At 64.8% G+C, this 14975-nt stretch overlaps 2 protein-coding genes across 9 annotated transcripts in view; one reads left to right on the top strand and one right to left on the bottom strand.

Moving 5' to 3' along the window:
• The window catches only part of SLC12A7 (solute carrier family 12 member 7), a 71754-nt gene extending 64660 nt beyond the window's left edge, over positions 1-7094 (top strand). For 5 of the 8 annotated variants that reach the window (XM_057312147.1, XM_057312149.1, XM_057312151.1 and 2 more), the window contains 4 exons: positions 834-1012; positions 1453-1467; positions 4103-4236; positions 5322-7094. In XM_057312147.1, coding sequence (XP_057168130.1) covers positions 834-1012; positions 1453-1467; positions 4103-4236; positions 5322-5413 — 420 coding nt within the window. In that variant the 3' untranslated portion in view covers positions 5414-7094. The remainder of the gene's footprint in view (positions 1-833; positions 1013-1452; positions 1468-4102; positions 4237-5321) is intronic. The other 3 variants (XM_057312148.1, XM_026506636.4, XM_026506637.4) reach the window with 1 other exon arrangement.
• A 5241-nt stretch (positions 7095-12335) lies between these two features.
• Positions 12336-14975, bottom strand: part of NKD2 (NKD inhibitor of WNT signaling pathway 2) — a 28053-nt gene continuing 25413 nt past the window's right edge. Inside the window, exons 7-9 of the mRNA XM_048224350.2 lie at positions 14751-14835; positions 13994-14121; positions 12336-13701 (exon numbers count right to left, since the gene is read on the bottom strand). Of these exons, the coding sequence (XP_048080307.1) occupies positions 13136-13701; positions 13994-14121; positions 14751-14835 (779 nt within the window). The 3' untranslated portion in view covers positions 12336-13135. The remainder of the gene's footprint in view (positions 13702-13993; positions 14122-14750; positions 14836-14975) is intronic.

The following is a 14975-nucleotide window of genomic DNA, read 5'->3' as shown; positions in this document are numbered from 1 at the left end:
ACGCCCAGGCTGTGGTCACAGCCATGTGGCCCCCACCCACGCACGTGGATCTGCTCGGAGCCAGCGTCCCCCGGCCATCCCACCCTTGCTCCTGTGCGAACCACCATAGCGGCCCCCACATGGCCTCGCTCCTCCCCCCCACCCCTCGTTGGGCCAGGAGTCACGGTGAGTCCCCGGGAGCCAGCGTGCTGACCCCTCCCCTCATGTCACCCTGCAGTTTCTCAGCAGCTCCAGGCTCTGCCCCGAGCCCCGTCCCCTCAGGCCTAGCTCCCTCTGGGCACCGGTTGTCATGATGGTCTTTGCACACGGCTTGTCCAGCGTCTTGGGTGACATTAGCCTCCCCATCCCGCACCTACCCCCTCCCCAAACTCCAGGCTCTTCCTGCCCCGCCCCAAGAACATGGGCTCCCTGACTTTCTGCACTGCTGATGAGTGAGGGGATAGGGGATGGTGACAGATGGTGGATGGATAAACGGGGATAAAAGAGTGAGGGACGGACGGATGAGTGGGTGGAGCCGTGTCAAGTACAGAGACTTTGGGTGCAAACATCCCCTCATGTTAACGTGGAGTCTTGGGCTCTTCTCAATGGCCTTCAGAGCCGGGGCAGGAAGAAGTGGGGGCGGAGGGATGAATTTGGTCTGGATGCCCAGGAGGAGGGGGACTGGCTGGGGGCGGGGTGGCATCGGGTCCCCTGCGAGGGAGGGCTGGTCCCGGGGTCCAGCGTCTCATCTGTGCCTGATTTTTCTCGGAGCGTTTTGGAGACCTGAGGTCATACAATTTGGAGACCTGAAGTCACAGAATGGGTCCTGTTGCCACGCCCTGCTCTCCCACCAGGCTCAGCTAATTCACGACAGGAACACTGCGTCCCATTCTGTGGTGGCCACCAGAACCCAGGCCCCGTCCACCCCAGATAAGGTGCAGATGACCTGGACCAAGGAGAAGCTGATCGCGGAGAAGTACAAGAACAAGGAACCGGGTGTGTCCGGGTTCAAGGACCTCTTCAGCCTGAAGCCGTGAGTACTGGCTTCGGGGCCCAGGGTGGAGGCTTCGCTGTCTCCTACCGGCCACAGGCACACACCTGTGGGCGCGCAGCCCGAGGGCCACCGTTCACCAGGATCCAGGCATCTGTGTTCTTGCTGGATCCCAGCAGCTAGAGGTCAGGGCTCTTGGGGGGCTGGGGGCTCCCAGCTGTGACCCCGCCGTCCGTGCGGGCTGCCTGCCGGGGCCCGGGTTCTGCCCGTGGCATTGGGCTGAGTGTCGCCGGGGCTGGCACGGGTGCCTGTGGGGGGCGCGGCGTGGCTGGGCCTGGAGACGTCTTCCCCAGGGGTCTTCAGCGAGGGCGGGGCCTGGGGCCTTGAGGGGGAGGGCTGCCGGGACGTGCCGGGGACTGTTCACAGGTGCCCCTCGCGTTCAGCCTGGAAGTAACTCGCTGTCTGTTTTCTCTCCCGTGTAGAGAGTGGGGAAATCTGTAAGTCCTCTCGCTTGTTCAGGATGCTTCGTAGACCTGTTGGCTCGCATGCTTGTCCTTGTGAACCGTGTGCATGTGTGCCCGCGTGCTCAGCCCTGCGTGTGTGTGTGTGCACGCGCGCATGTCCGCCGCAGGCGGAGTTTGGCCGCAGACGCCCCTCTGTCCAGACGGCTCCGGGCACACAGCTGACGGCATCCTCCGGGGAGCGGGGACTGCGCTGGGGAGGGCGGGTCCGGAGCCGGCCCTGGAGCAGAGAGGAGCGGGCGCTTTGGTAGCTCTTAGCTGCTCCGTCTGCACCCCTGGAGGCCAAGCCGTTGGTCGGTCTCTGCTCTGTGGGGACAGCCTCGTCCTGCTCCCTGGCCCTGGGTGCTCTTCCCCCCAGGAAGCTGCCGGCCTGGGCTGAAGAGGGGTGTGGACGGACCCTGTGCATGCTCCGACGCGGGGGGGCAGCTGGACGGGCAGGAGGGGACCCGCCTGAGGTTGCTGTGCCCCCTGCCCCCAGCACCTGCAGGTGTGTCCCCCACGGAGGGGTGACCGGGCGGCGTTCCCAGCGGAGCGCTGAGACGGGGGGCAGCCCTTCCTTCTGCAGCCCCGGGGCCCCTGTTGAGCACACACCACGGAAACAGGTGGACGCTGGGCGTGGAGGGCGTCGAGCGTGCAGACCTGGCAGGAATGGGCAGGGGACAGAGGGCCTCCACCGTCTGCTCTAGTCTCCTGTAGACTCAGACGCGCTCCCCGCTAAAGTCTGAATGGAAACAACAAAAGCAGGGAGACACAGGAATAGGGTTTCTCCCTTAAAACTCTGTGAACCATGGGCCTGCTGATCCCGTCCCCGGGGGCACAGGGGGGCTCCCGGTTGAGGGTCAGGCTGGGAGGAGCTTCAGGAGAAGTGAGGTCGGCCAGTCGGTGGTACAGGGCTGGCGGCCTGGGGTGGCTGGTGGTTCTCTGGTGCGTATGCAGGTGCTCGTCTGCTTGTGGTTTGGTCCGTTGTCCTTGCCATGTGGCCCCCAGGAGCCGAGGGACCGGAACCCCCGCTCTGCCCCCATGCCGGCCGCGGGCACATTGCGGCCTGCCCCTCCTCTGCCCCGGGCGGCCCCCAATCCCCGGACTCTGCTTCCCAGCTCAGCTGTTTCGAAAGCTGTTCCACGCCCGAGTCAGTCTGCGGATGACTGGTTCCTTTACTTGGTGCATTTACGGCCGCCGTTGGGAGCAAATGCAGGTTTCTCTTGGCTTCCTGGAAACGTGAGGGCCACGCTGGCCGTCTCCGCGCCCCTGTGACCTCCACAGGGCACGTCACCCTGGAGCCAGGGGCCCTTCCAGCTAGAACCAAACCCCTGATTTTAAGATTATATGTGTTTTCAGACTTTGGGCCTTAAGGATCTTTCGATATCACACAGACGCTCATTTCTGGAGTGGCTGTTGTCCCCAAACACTGGTAATTGTGGTCTATGCAGGCAGCTAACTCATGGTTCTTGTGATGGAAGACCCCTGATTGTGCCGTGGACAGGTGCCCAGTCTGTAATTTCATCAGGCGAAACTGGACAGAAAGAGGGGCCCGGCTCCCTGTTTTCCTGCTGGGAATTGGTGGTTGTGCTCGGACGTGTTTGGCTCGAGGGCCGAGCTGGTGACAGGGCATGGCCTGGACGCAGCCTCTGCGGGCCTCCCCCCGACCCTGTGCGGTGGCCTGTCTGCCCGCCCCTCTGGAGTCTGGGGCACGGTGACCTGTCGCAGCAGGGCTGCAGCCGACACAGCGGGCTGCCTGCACGCCCCATCGCTCAGGTTGCCCGAGAATCGGCACAGTTGCCCAGGTTTTCCGGCTCAGAGGGAGATGGACGTCTCGGAGGCAGTGTCTCCTGGGACACAGCTCAGTACCACAGGGACCCGTGGCCGCCTGGCACACGCGGGGTAAACGAGGATGAGGCTCCGCGGGTGTTTGGCCACAGGGGAGTGCGGGCAGGTGGGCGGGAGTCTGCCTGGGATGCTTGGAGGCCCGTCAGAGCGCAGCGGACCTCGGCCTGCTTGGAGTGTGCAGAGCCGGGTGGTTGGTGAGGACGAGGGCCAGGGCCTGGGTTGCTGAGCGTCGGAAGCGCTTGTCCATCCGCCGTCAGCCAGGGGCAGCATTGTCCAGGCGGCCAAGACCCAGGTGGACCCTTGTAGCCTCGTTCTTGACCAGAATCTCCAGCCTGGGCCTCTCCCCTGCACAGCATCATGGGGTCTCCTGGGACCCCAGCCCGTGTCAGGATGAGAGAGATGGCTTAGCTCAGGGCCGCGTATGAAGCAGGGCAGGGCCGTGTTGCCGGGGCCTTCGGGTTGGGGTGGGATCAGAGCCTGTGCGTGTGTGGCTCTCACGCCCAGCAGTGCCGTGTTTCCGGCAGGGACACCGCTCGTAGACACAGAAGCCTGGGGTTTTAGCGATGCCCAGCCTAGAACGCTTAGACCAAAGCCTTCTCGTGGGCGGGTAATGTCCCGGTGGTGCTCACCAGCCTCACACGGAGTCTCCTGCCCGTGGGGTCTTTGGAGGAGACACCGTCTGCATCCTGGCGTTCCTCCCCGGGACTGAGATGGGCACACGGGGCTCGGGTGGCCTGGTGCCCGGAGCTGTGGGCCGGAGCGCCCAGTGGTCGTCTCCCCGCAGGAACCAGTCCAACGTCAGGAGGATGCACACCGCCGTGAAGCTCAACGGCGTCGTCCTCAGCAGGTCGCGGGGCGCGCAGCTGGTCCTGCTGAACATGCCGGGACCCCCCAGAAACCGGCAGGGGGACGAGAACTGTATCCTTTGTGCACGCGGCCTGCTCCACCACGGGAGTGCCGGGCGCTCTGCCCCCGGGGACGTCAGGGCGGGTCTTGTGTTGCCCCTTCTGCTCGGCGCATTCCTGGGTTGGGGGTGGGAGCAGTGGGGCCCCAAGCGTGGCCCCCAGTGCTGGAGCCTCCACCCCCAGGGCTGAGTGCCAGAAAGCAGCGTCTGGGGGGCCCGGGTGATTGGTTCCTGATTGGTTTGGGGCATCAGCGACTGAGGAAACCGTACACGTGTGGGGTGTCCTGGGCAGCTCAGGCCCTCAGTGAAGACACTGGGACACGCGGGCATCGGGACCATGGGGGAGGTAACACAGACATGGAGCCCAGGCCCCAAAACACCCCAACCCAGACCCCACCTGCCACGGCGAGGCCCCCTGGCCCCGGGGGGGTTCGGTGCTGGATCTGAGCTGCCTGGCCGGCTCTTGTGCTGGGCATCTTTCTTGGGACCTGGGGGCACTGTCCCCCCTTCATCCCAGACGAGCTACTGCACAGGGGGTCCCCCGCCCCTGCCCCCCAGCTCTTCTCAGCTTGTGCCCCTCCTGGTTGGGTGGAGGCTGCCAGGCCTGACCTCGAGGTCACAGGTCAGCTGTACCCTGAGCTGGGCTCGTGCCCTTAATGGCGAGGCCGCTGTCCTGTGATGGTGACTTCGGTGCCCTTTGGGTGTGCAGGCCGGGGGCTGACTTTGGGTATGGCCCCGCCCTCTGCTCAGGCCCTGGAAGGTGGGGGGGCGCGGTTAGCAGGTGGCTCGTGGGCTTCAGTCCTCGATCTCACCACGAGCTGGAGGACTCTGCACTTGGTTGACCAGACGGACTTGTGGGCCTGTTTGGGTTCTCGGTGGACTGTCTGCACCCAGAGCCCGGGGTGAGGACGGGGCTCCTCGGGTCGCGGCCAGGATGGCCGCAGGAGCATGTGTCTGCCGGCACCTGGCTGAGGCCTGCGCTGGGCAGGGTAGGCGCACAGGTGGTGCGGCGGGGCCGCCTCCTCCCGCGTACCGACCTCCCTCTGCCGGGGTCTCCCGTCAGTGCAGCCAGCTGTGTCCTTAACTCAGGTCACCCCAGATATGGAGTTCCTCGAGGTCCTGACCGAGGGGCTCAACCGGGTCCTTCTGGTCCGGGGCAGCGGCCGGGAGGTGGTCACCATCTACTCCTGACACTCAGCCACCCCAGCAACACACGGGCCGGCTGGGGATGGTACCACATGTGGCTCGCTACAGAAGTTTCCAGAATAGCCCCACAGCTCTCCTCTCTAGGCCCAGAGCCAGCACGGAGCTGCAGAGGTTTCCTCGTGTGGAGCGGAGGCGCGGATGCCCGCAGCGTGCTGTGTGCCCCTGGGGGAGGCTCGCGGTGACCTGGGACAAGACAGCAGCCCTGGCCACGCACTCAGGCTGTGGATTCCAGAAGTGGTGTCCTTGGCTGGACCTACCCGGTTGTCATGGTTATGTTTCAGTTCTGCCCCACCCAGGATGCTTATAAGAAACCCCCGCTCGGACTGAAGGTCACCTTGGGCCACAGGGGTCCGTTCAGGAAGGTGGCCGAGGGCCTCGGTCCCTCGGTCAGCCTCCTCAGCACCTGTCCCTGTAATGTCCCTACTTGTGTTCCTGTAAATTAAGGCCAAGGAGAGCCGTTCACGCCTGCGCCCTGGGCTCAGCTGAGTGGCCTTGGTCGGCGTTGCCTGCCTGGTGCAGGAACGTCTGGAAAGGGAACCCCAGTTCCTCGGGAGTGCAGGCGGGCTCCACGGGTGGGCACATTCTGGGGAGGTTCTGGCTACGGGAAGCTGCCCGAGGGACAGAGTCCCCGGCGAGGGTCCTGCCAAGCCCAGCCTGTGTTTGCAGCTGGGACACCAGCCACGTCCTACACAGGCAGCTGGGCCCGGTTTCTGAGAATTCACCCGCGTTTCCCCGCCTAATGCGTGCACGCCCGTGGCTCTCGGTTTCCCCACACCGGGCGCCACGGAGGAGCTGGGCTGCTGCTGGGTGAGGTCCTGGGGCCTCCGTGGCCCCGAGTGAGCGAGCCGAAGCCCACGTGCCTGTCACCCCTGCCAGCACAGAGGGGACGGTGACAGCCACGCACAGGGCGTGGTGGGCCATGTTCAGTGGTCCGTGGACGCGTTCCGCGGACGTTGTGCTCCACGTCCTGATCGCCCCGCCGTAGGTTGCGGTGACGTGTGCCTCGCTGTCCGCGGCGTATTTATTTATTTAAGCACCTGGGGATTTCCGTGATGATTCGGGGGTCAGTGAAGAGACTGCTGCTGTGAACGAGCCCCAGACGGCTGCGTCCTTGGCTTTCTCTGGCTCCCTTGGACCCCAGGGACGTCGGCCAGGTCCATGGATTTCAGGTTAGGGCAGAGGCTGAGCGTGTGCGCCCAGACATTTCAGAGGCGCTGGTGGGGGCAGCAGAGGGTCCGCGTCGCGCCAAGTGACCACCGGTCAGAGCGTGTGCCAAACAGCCGCCACCGGGCTCCGGGCGTCCTTGCTCTTCCCGCCATTGTTCTGCACTGAGTTAAGCGGCGAAACCTTCCTCCCTGGCCCCGGGTCCCCCTCGTGTGTCCGGGGCGGGGGCACGTCCCCAGGGCCCCTTTGATGCACAGCAGCGTTCACACTGGCTGCAGAAGGGCCAGTGCGAAAGAGGACCTCCCCTGCGACCCCTGTTCACACGACGTAGACCTTGGCGCAGCTGCGGGGGGGGGGGGGGACTCAGCTGCGTCCGCGCCCTCTCCACACTGAGCTTCGTGGAACCTGCGTCCGCCGATCTAAGTTGGTTCCGCGTTTTGTTTTATAGCTTCCTTGTCTTTGTGTGATTTTGTTGGTAGAAGAATAAATCGTATAAAACCTGCGTATGTGGACGAGTGCTGTGTCTCACTGAGCGTCAAGGTGGGACAGCTGGGAAGTGCCCGGTCCCTCCCTCCCCTGACCGGCCCGAAGCAGGCGGCTCAGGCGTCATCACTTGGTTGGTCAAGGGGAGTGAAGGACGAAGCCCGTGAGTCAGTAGGGAAGGTCTGAGTAGATGTTCAGCATGAGAACGCGGTGTCGCCGCGTGCTGGAGTCCTAATTCCCAGAAGGGTGGGGTCCTCAGGGAAAACCGTTAGAGGGGACCCCTTGTCCCGGCGTCCAGGCTCCCGGCGCGAGCACTTACCGTGCCCTACGGGGGACTGTACCACAGACTGGAGAACAGCGTGAGACCCCAGCGCCCCCCCACGTGGCTGGTGGGAGCGTGGAGGCACCACCAATCTGAGCCGCTCGACTCCCTCCGCTCCCAGGGCCGCAGCCAAGAGACCGTGTGCCCTGTGTGTTCACAGCACCCAGGATGCGCAGACGCCCAGGCTCCGCCGCTGGTGAGTGGGAGACCACGCGGTCTGTGTGTCCACGAAGGAGCAGCCTTGACGTGGGCCGCACGGAAGCCAATCAGGTCACGTGTCCTATGCTAACATTTACGCGAAATACCCAGAATGGACAAAGCCAGCGGGAAGTGTGGCGGTGACGGCCCCCCCAGTGGGGGTGGGGGCGTGGTGAGAGCCCGTGATGGTGGGTACAGGGCTGCTTTGGAGTGATGCAGGAGTACTAAAGGGGATTGTGAAGTCTGAACAGCCAAGAATCTCAGCGTGGAGGCCGTGGCGGGGAGCCGGGGGGCGTGGAACCCGTCCCGGTGTCTCCTGGGGGCCTGGTAACGTGGCGGCCGCAGCACTGCTGGGAGTGACCCTCCTTCAGTCCTGCTGTGAGCGCTGGCCAGGCCCGGGACAGGGGACCCAGATGTCATGGGCACAGAGATGGCGGGGTGGGGGGTGCAGAAGAGATGCAAGGGGAGAGGACCTAGCAAATCCAAGGGTCCTGACCACCACGGGTCCCCAGGTGGCCACGGGGCGGGTCTGTAGCTGCGTGAGCCTGGGCAGTGTGGGCAGTAGAGCAGAGAGGCCCCATGGGGCCTCAGACTCTGTGTCACACCCTCTCAGAGAAGTTTAGCGAATCCTGTCACTGCCAAGAGGGATCCCAGCCCCGCCATGGGCCTGAGCAGCGATCGTGCCCTGACGTTGTGACCGAGACCCTTTTGCACAGCTGTGAGCCCTCTGCCTTCTGTCCAGCATCAGCCCGGACCCAACACGAGTGTGGGGGAAGCTGTGACCAGATGGCAGAGGGGAGAGAGGGTCAGTTCTTCTAGGCACAGGCAACGGCAGGTGCAAAGGCCCTGAGGCAGGGACAGCCTGAGGGTGGGAGGGGCTCCGAGGTGGGGTCAGGACCCGGCAGGGGACTCCTCTGGGAGCAGCAGGAGGTGGTGCCTGGGGTGTGGATGGTGGAGGCTGTGGTGCCAGCAGCAGGAAGTAGGGCCAGGAGATGGGGGCCCTGCTGGAACTAGAGATGGGGTCAGGGCACAGCAGGGCAGGCAGGGGCTGGAGGGCTGCCTGTGGCCAGGGAGGCCTAGACTCCGGCAGCGGGGTGACGGGGCCTCTGGGCACTGGGAGCGAGGCCCAGGAGATCCATGGAGCTCAGAGGAGCTCGAGGGCCCCATGGGTTGGGCGGTCACTCCAGGCTGCACCTGCAACCTGTGGTTTCAAGCTGGCGGGAGGGGAAGGACATGAGGATAGCGTAGGTTGGGGGACGGTGGCCTGGGAGTTGAATGAAGCCCTGTCCTGCGTGCCGTGGACGTGGCTCAGCCGCCGGCATTGGAAACGTGGCTGTGGTCACTGGGCCACAGGCATGGCCCCCGGGGTGGAGGTGGCAAGGCTGTGACTCCCATAATGGACATCCTGTCCTTGGTGGAGACCACAAGGTTACCAGCCCACCTTCACTCAGGATTCGTGCTCAGCCGGTGTGGGGCCCCCCTGCTGCTGCATGGGGACCCCAGGCGGACAGGCTCCCCCTCCTTGCAGGGCTGGCCAGCACCGCCCTCCTGGAGCCGTCACCCATGCCTGGAGCCTCCAGGGCCCCTTCCTCCCCGGGCCCAGACCCTGCGTGCGGTCCTTGCTGCACCCATCCCTTGGATCCTGCACGCAGGCCCTGGGGGCCGGCCCTGCTGGTGCCTCTCCCCGGGCAGCTAGGTGCCAGGCAGGCCCCGCCAGCTTCCTCCCAGGGCCCTTGCTTTCACCAGGACCTCACTGGGCGCTCAGGACAAGACCGTTTCTCTGGCTTTTCTTTCTGTTTCTTTCTGCCGTGGCCTCCGATGCCCTGAGGGAGAGGCAGGGGTGAAGATGAGGGGCATGAGAACCAAGAGGTCCCAGACGGTTCCTCGCAACATCTGCCCCCATCATCGCTGACTCTGGGCGGGGTCGTGTGGCTGTGGCGTCTGCTTCAGGCCCGTCGATCCCCGTGTCATGTGAGGGATGCCTTGCAGACCATCGCCTCCCCAGCTGTCCTTCCTTGCGTTCACAGCATCTGGGGAAACATCTCGCGGAGCCTCCTGCTTTTCTCTCTTGGTTTCGGGCATGGGAAGCAGGCTCGCCTCCAGCTCAGATGCAGCAAAGTGGGTGTGGCTCCAGCAGCCGGCACCTTGCCCGTCCCCCTTCCCCCCCTCCCCCCCGCCGCAGGTGGTTTGCCCGCACGAGCGGCCCAGGCAGGCGCGGTGGGCAGTGTGGGTCTCCGTGTGGGCCCCTGTGGGCGCGTGCATGCCCCTGGGTGCACCCCCAGGAGGGGAGCTGCTAGGTTCACGCACCCGCCCGCCGGCACCGCACAGCATCCCTCACATGGTATGTTCAGCTGGAGTGGATCGGGGTTTTGGTCAGGTGTCCATTTCCCCATGGGGACCCACTTGACCCATCACCATTTGGGGAAAGATGTGGCCCGTGCTCCATAGGGCAGCCCTTGTCACAAATCTAGTGGCTGTATTTGTAGGTGCTGTGCCTGGGTCTCCTGCCCCGCTCCGGGGCTCGCTTTGCCTGGCCTCGGCGCCCCAACTTCATTCCTGTGGCCACGGTGTGTCCTGACAGTCGCTGCCCTCACTTCGCTGGGCACGTTCTCACCCCTTGGCGTTTCCACCCATTTTAGCATCGGAAATCTGGCTGAGATCTCAACTGGGACCAGACTGCGGCTTCGAGCTGCCTGCGTTGCCCGACCCGTGCCCTCGGCACACCCCTCCGTGTAGATCTTTCCGAGCTACTCCCCAGGACGTTCGTAGTGCCCGAGTCGAGAGCTTGTCCATCTAGGCGTTTGGCATCTTTGTGCTGTTGTAAGTGGTCTCTGCATTCGTCAGGGTTCTCCAGAGAAACCAGGAGAGAACAGAACTCGGGTCCCGTGATGACTGAGGCTGGGAGGCCCCATGGGGCTGAATGAGTCCGAGGCCTGAATCCTGAGATCCCGGAGCTCCGGGATGCCCGGGAGCAGGAGATGGACACCCCAGCTCAAGGAGAGAGGGACAATTGCCCCTTCCTCTGCCTTTTTTCCATTCCAGGCCGGATGGATCAGAGGATGCCCGTGCACGTGGGGAGGTGCTGAGTCAGAAATACCTGCAGAGACACCAGCTCAGACTCTGGTGTTCCCAGGCCGGAGGTGTGGAGACGGTCTCGGTGTCCAGTGGGTCTCTCACTCACCGTATGCTGAGTCTCTTTGGTGGCCCTGAGCCGTGGGTGTGGGCCAGTGGCATCAAAGTGCCCAGGAGTTTGTTGGGCACACCCCATCGCAGCCCTCCCAGAGTCAGCAGCAGACTTGCTGAGACCCCGGGACTCGGGGTGAGAAGGTGTGCTGGGGGAGACAGGCTTGTCCGTGTTTGCTCCTCCCTGGGGCAGCGGCCGCCCTCTCCAGGTCCTACTCTCAGCCCCAGCAGGGCACCGCCAGTATCTGACAAAGCCGTGGGAAGCCCAGTGTCCTCCTCCCAGCTGCCTCTCCATCCTTCCAGGCTGAGTGGGCAACTCTCCTGCCTCTAGTCATCAGGGCTCGTCCCTCTGCCTTCCCCGGGTGCCTACACCTGCCCCTGCCCCTCCTGTGCTCCGAGACCCCTTTTTCCTAAACCACGGCTCTTCCCCTAGAATCTCTGGCTGAAGCCCCATCCAGCACCCCACACCCTTCCCAGGGTTCCCGGCAAGCTTCCACCTGCCCCTGCCACAGCCCCAACATGGAACCCTCAGCTGTCCCCGGCACTGCCCACCTTCCCGGCTCTGGAACGGGAGCTCCAGCGCTCCTGATCCCACCGGGCCAGGGCTGGCGAGGCACCCGGCTCCCGCCCGCGTAGCCGAGCAGCACCGCAGCCTCCTGCTTTCCCTGGATCTCCAGGCCCACCGTCCCTCCTAGCCCCCGTGGGCACTTCCCACGGCAGGCCGCGCTGAGGCCAGAGGGGTCTCTGTTTGGAGCGAGGCTTCTCGGAAGCACGACTCTGGTCTGAGACTCCTGGTTCACTCCTTCCTTTACCCCCCAGTGCCCACTGGGCTGCTGTGTGTGCTGATGGGCCTGGTACCAAGGACGTGGCTTGTGGCCTCAGAGCTCATGCGTTCGCGCCCAGGAGCAGACGGGAACAAGGTTCCAGGCAGCAGGCATGGGTGAGGCTAGCATGCTGGTGGGGACACACAGGTCTCCCCAAGTGCAGAGAAACATGTAGGTTTGGGACAGAAATGAGGGAACAAAGCAGAGAATGGTCTCCCAGGGGCAGAGGGTGGCATGGGTCTCCCAGGGGGTGAGGGGTGGCAGGGGGTCTCCCGGGGATGAGGGGTGGCATGGAGGCCCTGGGGGGGGGGGTACCAGGTACTCAGAAATCCCAACGGACGTTTGAGGGTGCCCGGCACCGGATGTCAGGAGAAGCAGAGGGTGGCAGGTGCTGTTTGAGCCTCTGTAGACGGAGGCTCGTTGACAGAGCCTCTGTCTCCCCATCAGCCTTGGTCTGCACGGTCCCAGATGTGGTGCCCAGGGTCCCGTTATCATGACCCAGTTTGGGGCTTAGGTTTTAGGGTTTCTTGTTTGCTTATGCAGGAAAATGGGGGGAAAGTGTATCCATAAGCACGGAGTGTGCACACACGTGTGCGTAAGCAGAGACGCACACGCTCTCTCCCGTGCCCCCGGCGGGGTGGCCCGCTCTGCACACCTGTGCCCCCGCGCTGCTGGTGCAGGTGGACCGAACGTGTCTGCAAAGCTTGTCTCACAACAGGGTATGACGTGGTACAGAATGCACGTGTTTTTATTAAGCCTGGGGTGGGGGGGGCGAGCTCCCGCTGTTGCAAAACCGCTGGCAGATTCTCAACTCGCTGGCAAGTCTCCCTGCTCCGGGACAAGTAGCTTCCTGCCTCAGTGGGACCGCCGCCCGCACCCCCGGGCGTCCTGCTGGTCTGCAGCCCTTCTCCTGGCGTCCGCAGGGAATCCCGCTTTCCCGAAGGGGAGCGTCACCGAGGCTGTGCCCAAGTGTTTGGATGTACGTGTCTGTGTCCACCGAGCATGAGAAGCCTGCCTGCCGTCCACATCTGTGTCCACTGAAGACGCCAGGGGCACGCACGTCCAGACGTTGCCTCCCACAGGCCCTCGGCCCTGCCCCACTGGCTCCTGCCACATTTCCTGACAGTGCCCCGTCCCGCGTGGCCGCCCTCCTTCCAGCCGTCAGTGCGTGGGGGCCACGCGGACGACAGCTGCCCTGAGCCCTCCCCTTATGACTTCATAATGAATAAATTACAGGAAGGGCCGCCTAACAAGGAGCCCTTGCCACCCCGTGTGCCGCAAACGCGGGGCGTCTCGTTTGGAATCCAACAAAAGCAGATACCCGCGTATTTTTCCACACTTACGTAAGGTTTTAAGGGTTACACAAATGAGCTTCATAACTGAGCTGCCAGTGGCACCCCAGGTGTTCATCTGGTCCCCGCGGCCGTGGGGAGCACAGAGGAGGGGAGCACAGCGGAAGGAGGCCCTCCCCAGCAGCGGCCGTCGCCCACCTCTGTGGAGCCCCCACCCGCGGCCGGGTGCGTGCGGCACGCTCTAGGACGGGTGGTGGTGGTGGTAGTGGTGGTGGTGGTGGTGTTCGTGGTGGTGGTGGTGTTCGTGGCGCTGGACCACGGGCACCACGTAGCCCTCCCCCACCAGCACGGGCGGCAGGTCCCGCACCACCTCGTGCTCCAGCACCGCGGGCTGGCTGAGCACCGCCTTGAGTGGCGAGTGGCCTTCCCTGCTCTTCTGCCGGGACCGCTTGTGGCCAGAGGGCTGCGGCGGGGGCTGCGGGAGGTGGTGGCCGTCCTGGGGGGCCTGGGGCGGGGCAGCCGGCAGGTAGTAGCCGAAGGCTCTCCCGGGCTTGCATCCGCTGGGCGCCCCAGGTGGCCGCCCTGAGCCCTTGGGTGACTTGAGAAGCGGCTTCTCCTGCCCTTTTAACCGGGGCTGCACGTCCAGGGTCCTGACGGTGGGCTCTGTGGCCGGCAGCGGGTGGTCGGCCAGCACCTGGGACCTGCGGTGGTGTGCCGTGTGTGTGTCCGACTCCTGGGAACGGGACCTGCTTTCGGGGTGCATGGCCATGCCTGGGTGCTCCTGCTTGGCCTGCACTGGTGGGGCCCCTGTGGACACGGGGCACCCAGTGAGACCCACGGCGGGGCCCCTGCAGAGACAGAGCACCCAGGGAGACCCGCGGTGGGGCCCCTGCAGAGACGGGGAGCCCAGGGAGACCCGCAATGGGGCCCAGGTCACCTTGGAGCAAGTACAACCCACACACCTGAACAGGGTGCCCACCTTTGGATGCAGTACTGTCGTGTGGTTCATTACAGGGACCCCAGGACGCTCAGGCGGGGCTCCTGTTCCCAAGGTATCTATAGCAGGGCCTCACACCCAGGGTCGGTCTCCAGCACCTACCAGGTCCAAACTTAGATGTGTAGTTCTCGATGCCAGCCAGGTCCAGGTAGTGATTTCTCCGCTCGGTGTTCTCATCCACGCGGTATGGGCCCCGCGCGCAGCAGGCGTGGGGGTCGGCGCCGGGCCTCCTGCACGCACCACGGGGATGAGAGCTCTCAGCCTGCACTGAGCAGACGCTCGGAGAGGAAGGGGCGCCTGCAGGGGGTGGTCTCGGGGTCCTGGGCAGCGGGCCCTGACCAGCACCCACTGCCTCAAAGGGGAACAGGAGAAGGGCCATGGAGGATGGCAAGGCCCCCAGCCAGCCCTGGGGCCCCCAACAAGATCCCAGCACCACCATCGGGGATGCCCTGCAGAACGCACGAGAGCTGGAGCCTTAGAGCCGCGGCAGAGAACGGGTCACCGCACTGGGCCCTCCAGACTGCCCAGTCACTGACACCCACAGGGCTCCAGAGCACGGCAGTAGAGGGTCTCGAGGCTAACCCGCCACTGCCCCTCAAACCTCACCCACCTCTCAGACACCGAGAGCACTCAGCTCCAGCCGGAGCGCCAGCCGCCAGGCAGGCCCCAAGATGGTGCCCTACCCTGACAGCGGGCAGTGCCTGGGCCCCTCGGCCAGCATCCCGCCTGCCGTGCCCAGGTGCCCGGTGTGGTGGCTCCGTTCCGAGGGGACAGCCCTGAGGCCTGCAGGTGTCAAGCAGTGGGCAGACTGCTCCCACTGAGGACAAGCCAGGGACGGAGCCGGACCCCAGCCCCTCACCTGGTGTGTGCAGATGGCCTCTTGTCGGCCCCCCTGGGGTCCTCGGTGAGCTCGGCTTCCATCCCGCAGCGAGCGGGCTCCCAGGCTGGAAGAGAGGCAGGCATTCCCCTGCTCGTCCACTCACACTCTCCCTTCCCAAACAGACACTGTGCCTGCGGAAGGGACGGGGCGCTGACCGGTAGGCAGAGGCTCGGGGAGTGAGCGGTGAGCACTGTGGGGCAGGGT

The sequence above is a fragment of the Ursus arctos genome, unplaced genomic scaffold, assembly GCF_023065955.2.
Source record: "Ursus arctos isolate Adak ecotype North America unplaced genomic scaffold, UrsArc2.0 scaffold_15, whole genome shotgun sequence".
NCBI classification, from domain to species: Eukaryota; Metazoa; Chordata; class Mammalia; order Carnivora; family Ursidae; genus Ursus; species Ursus arctos.
The sequence above is the reverse complement of the archived record's forward strand: the minus strand, read 5'-3'. Positions and strand labels throughout refer to the sequence as shown.